This window comes from Pygoscelis adeliae, unplaced genomic scaffold, assembly GCF_000699105.1.
Source record: "Pygoscelis adeliae isolate BGI_AS28 unplaced genomic scaffold, ASM69910v1 Scaffold314, whole genome shotgun sequence".
In the NCBI taxonomy this organism is placed as follows: domain Eukaryota; kingdom Metazoa; phylum Chordata; class Aves; order Sphenisciformes; family Spheniscidae; genus Pygoscelis; species Pygoscelis adeliae.
The window spans coordinates 2,195,896-2,200,229 of NW_008824668.1; the positions used below are offsets into that span (position 1 = coordinate 2,195,896).

General features: G+C 52.3%; 1 protein-coding gene across 2 annotated transcripts in view; it reads left to right on the forward strand.

The window, feature by feature from the left end:
• The window catches only part of NIN (ninein (GSK3B interacting protein)), a 55,812-nt gene that overhangs the window by 9,766 nt on the left and 41,712 nt on the right, over positions 1–4,334 (forward strand). For both annotated transcript variants that reach the window (XM_009322928.1, XM_009322929.1), the window contains exon 3: positions 4,146–4,308. In XM_009322928.1, the coding sequence (XP_009321203.1) occupies positions 4,146–4,308 (163 nt within the window). The remainder of the gene's footprint in view (positions 1–4,145; positions 4,309–4,334) is intronic.

The window sequence follows — 4,334 nt, forward strand, 5'->3', positions numbered from 1 at the left end:
ACTTATGTGGTTGTTTGGGGCCGGGAATCGGGCTTTTTTTCTTCCTCGTTATGGCAGATAAAAAGTCAGCTCTGTGCGTCGGAAGCCTGGATAGGGAGGGATTACCGGGGTGGAGTGCAGGATTACGGGAACACCCAGGAGAAATTAAAGAGCAGCTTGACGCCATCCTCCATGTGGTTACAAGGGGCTGTTGGGGTTTTTTTTTTATTTCCAGCACATGAACAGAGTTGCCTTCCCGAAGAGGAGCTGGTGGGGATGATGGCCTTGCAGGGATCCCACCCGCGGGGGGAAGGCTGTAAAGGTCTGGCTCTGGCTCTGCAAGCAGACCTGGGTGGGGACAGGTATAAAACCGGTGCCACCATCGGGACGGGGGTGATTTAGGCACAGGCAATGCCTCTGGGCCAAAATGCCTTGGTTTTGGGCTGCCGTGACCCTGCTGCCACTCCTCTCTGCCTCGGTTGCTGAGCCTGAAGTGTGAAAGAGGGACTAGGAGGAGTTTAGAAAGTACCTGGTGTCTTGGGGGATTAGGATTTAGCAGATCCTAGCTGCAATGTGCTTTGCCCGGCAGTAGGCTGTCTGCTGCCGCAACGAGGATCCCTCCCTTCCAAATCTTAAGCGGCAAAGAAATTAATTTTGCCTCTAAATTACAGGCTTGTGGGGCGAGGGTCTTCCTCCTCTAAGACCCCTTTTGTCTGCGCTCGATGGCTTTGATGCTGGGCCCAGGAAAATGCTGCTCGCCATCAAGGGGAGCCCCCCCTCCTCCCCAGCATCTGAGGGCAGAGCAGGATTTTGAAATGCTTATCTAGCGCAGAAAGGCAGAAAATCAAGTGTAAATCTCTAACCATGGAGACGTTTAACTACCGAGATGGATGGGGGGAGCGAGCTGGGGAAGTGATGGCTTCTGTCTGCAGCGCTTAAATCAGGGGGTTTCTTGTGAAATGCAGATTTAGGTTTGTTTGGTTTTTTTTTCAGGGGGCATTTGGGGGCCACAAACCTCCCCCCCAGGCAGCGGGGCAGGAAGGCAAGAGACTTGCTCTCTCGGTGGCTCCTGCTCCCACCCCCAGCCCAGGGGCAGTTCGGGGGGGGCAGATCAGACCCCAGTATCTAATTAGGTGCCAGCTCTGGAGTGTGTGTGTGTTACTAAGCCCACGCGTTGCCGAGGGCTGTAGGAAGCAGGGAGGGTTCGACCTATTTTATTTTTCTCTTTTTTTCTCTTTCTTGGTGGCTTGTCAGCTGCACAATAGCGAGGGTCTACGAGGAGCAGCATCTCGCCTTGCTGCTGGTTGCAGAAGGGGGTACCAGAGGTCAGACTCGAGCAAGAGCAGCCTCCCCTCAGTGTTCAATACAGGGGTATATCTTAGTGTTTGGGATAAATAGCACACAGGGCTCTCGTGTGCATCTGTCTCATGGGAAGCACTGATTTTGATGTCTCCCTCCTGTTTCCTCGTGTGCCTTTGAAAGCGCGTGCGGACTGAGCAGCTCTTTCCATCCTTCCTCATTAGTTTTGGCTGGAAATGAGAAACTCGGTTCAGCTCGTCAGTGAACTTTCTGCGTTCGGGGAGCACGGGCTGCTGCTTTTTGCTGGCATGCGTGCTCAGCTTTCCCTAAATACTGGGGATGGTGGGAGCATCAAGGGCACCGGCTGCTGTGCTGGGGGTTTGGGTTGGGAGGGCGGAGGGGCTTAGAGGATGCTGCACGTATGGGAGGTATCCATGCACACCCTCCCCAGAGATGGGGCTTTCTGCAAAGGAGATGGGTCCGTGCTCCCAGGGATGGGGCTGCAGGATCCGGTCCCTTACGGCAGCGCGGCGCCCATGGCCCCCTAACACGAGGGCTTTGTTTTGCACCGTGCACGCGGCAGTTGACAGCACGAAGGTGCACGGGGGCTTGCAGGTGAAGAGCTGTAACTCGGTGTTAACGAAAGCACCCCAGCTTTGGAAATGGGATTTCAGGGTGCTTGAGCTGGGATCCCCTCAGTAGCTGGGCTCAGGCATAGCTTATTTCAGAGTCGGAGCTTTGCAAGGCAGGAGCAAACTTTCTGCTCTTCTCAAACTGTGAAGGGTCACCTTTCCCTCCCAGGGATGTTCTCAGGCTTCACAATTTTTTAACTGCAGAGGAAAAACAAGCACATCCAGGTGCTCAGGCCAAAGAGGAGAGAGAGAAATCAGCTGCCAGCCTCCAAATGCTTAAAACAGAAAAGTGGGGAGATGCTCCCGTTTCCCCGCTTGCTGTTAAAGCGCTTGCAGGGCGGCGTGGCGTGAAGGCACCTGCCTTTCCATATACAGCTGGATTGTCAGCTGCAGCAGTGGTTAAACACGCTGTCGGGGTGGGGGGGTGGGAACCAGGACTCTTCTGAGCATTGGGAAATCCAGAAGGAAATTAAGCCATAGCTTCATTATTGCTGAATTACGGCTTCTTTTTCCCCCCACATCTTCCCAAAGACAGATGGGCATGGAGGTGCGTTTCTGTCTTTGAGAAGGAAAAATTATTTCTCAAAAAAAAAAAAACAAACCAAAGCCCCCCAGCCCTCTTCTGCAAGGGCGGGGGAGATGGCAGGGAGAAAATAAATGGGTGAATAAGTAGCCACAAATATTAGCATTTCAGAGAGAGCTGCTCGATGGAGATTGTTCACCACCGGGCAGGCTTTAATAGGAGTGATAAGGTTTGCTTTTGTTCTCGGGCTCTTACTTAATCAGCCTGTCTCATTGTGATTTTTCTATCGGTGCACTTCATCACACAACTTTCATGTGCGAGTCCCAGCTGCAGCAAATCTTGTTAAAATGGCCTTGTTCAAACACGGGAGCCGGGTTTGTTCCCTAGAGCTGCAATATGGATGGATGGAGTGCAAGGCTGGAGGAATCAAAGGACTCCTAGTCCTGTGTATTTTATAATTCATTGCATAGCTAAGTTGCAGAATATTTTCCCTCTAACAAGCTTGAAGCCTTCTTCCATATCTAAAGGAATATTATCCAAGGAGGCATTTGGGCAGGGGGGTTTAGAGACCCGCTGCTTTCTGTGTACCGTTTGTCAATGATTGAACAGCTTCCCTGCTCCTTATTAGTACTGCACTCTTGCATTTATTTTGTACCAGAGCGCTCTGCAAATAAAATTTTAAAAAGCTGCTGCTCTTGCCGCTGCCTCGGTACATCGCAAGTGGCGGAAAATAAAGATGATCGAGTCCTGGGGGGTTTTTCGATGGTAAGGTTAGCAAACACTGAAACAAAGCGTGGCAGAGAGCCTTTCCCTAATTGAATCCCTGGTTAATTTGGTGCTCCATTTAATTTGCTCCCTGCTCCAGACATCGGATGATTCTCACTGAAAATAGCCCAAAACGTGCTTATTTATTTTGTTGTTTTGATCCCTGTCCATGAGTGCTCCCAGATAATTCAGTCCCCGAAGGCAGGAGCTTGCTGTGGGAAGCCGGAGCTGGGGAATGCGAGCGGAGCCCCCTGTAATTACACGATGACTCCAAAGGGTTATTTAGATCTTGCAGTTGGCATTAGTTGCATAGCACGGGCTGGGACCTGCCCCACCGTCGCCCGGATCAGCTGCTCGTGTCGGCCCCCGGGAGACGTTCGCCTCCAAACTCGCCCAATTTTTTTTTTCCACTTGCCCGGTTGTTTTCACGCTTTTAATCGAGCTGTGATTAAATCTACCGAAAGCAGTGGCAGTCGCCCAGGTGTCTGCGTAATCTGGAGACTTGAGCTGCTCAAGTGCTGCACTGTCCCTAATTAAACCTGCCCATTGCTGGTAATGAAGAGTAGTGCAAGGAGGAGAGACCTAATTGACTTTCCATCTGAGGCTGCATTTGCAAGGTTGAGGGTTTTTTTCCCCCCCGTCTTGTTAAATGAGCAAACTTGATTTGGGAATTGGGGAAGGGTGGGGAAGATGGAGCCCTGATTCCACTTTGCGACAGCTTTTTTTTTTTTCTTTTGAGCAGGACCAATTCCAACCCATCAGGCCCGATGCCGCAGTGAGGGTAGTCATCCTGGAAAGGAGCAGCCGCTGGCGGTTGCCCGGGGGGAATGGTGGTGGCAATTTGGTGCTCGAAACACTGCAGCCAAACCAGCCCTGTGTTCTGTGACCCTGGAGCTGGATCTGCAAAAAATCATGTTACCGATGCGCTTTGTTCTTGAATTTCACAGATTCTTCCCCAGAAGCCCAGCCCAAGTACATCAAAGGCGGCAAACGCTACGGCCGGCGGTCCCTGCCGGAGTTCCAGGAGTCGGTGGAGGACTTTGCCGAGGTGACCGTCATCGAGCCGCTGAGCGAGGAAGCGCATCCCCCGCACATCGCCTCCAGCGGCTGGGGGGAGGGGGGCGGGCAGGGGGCCG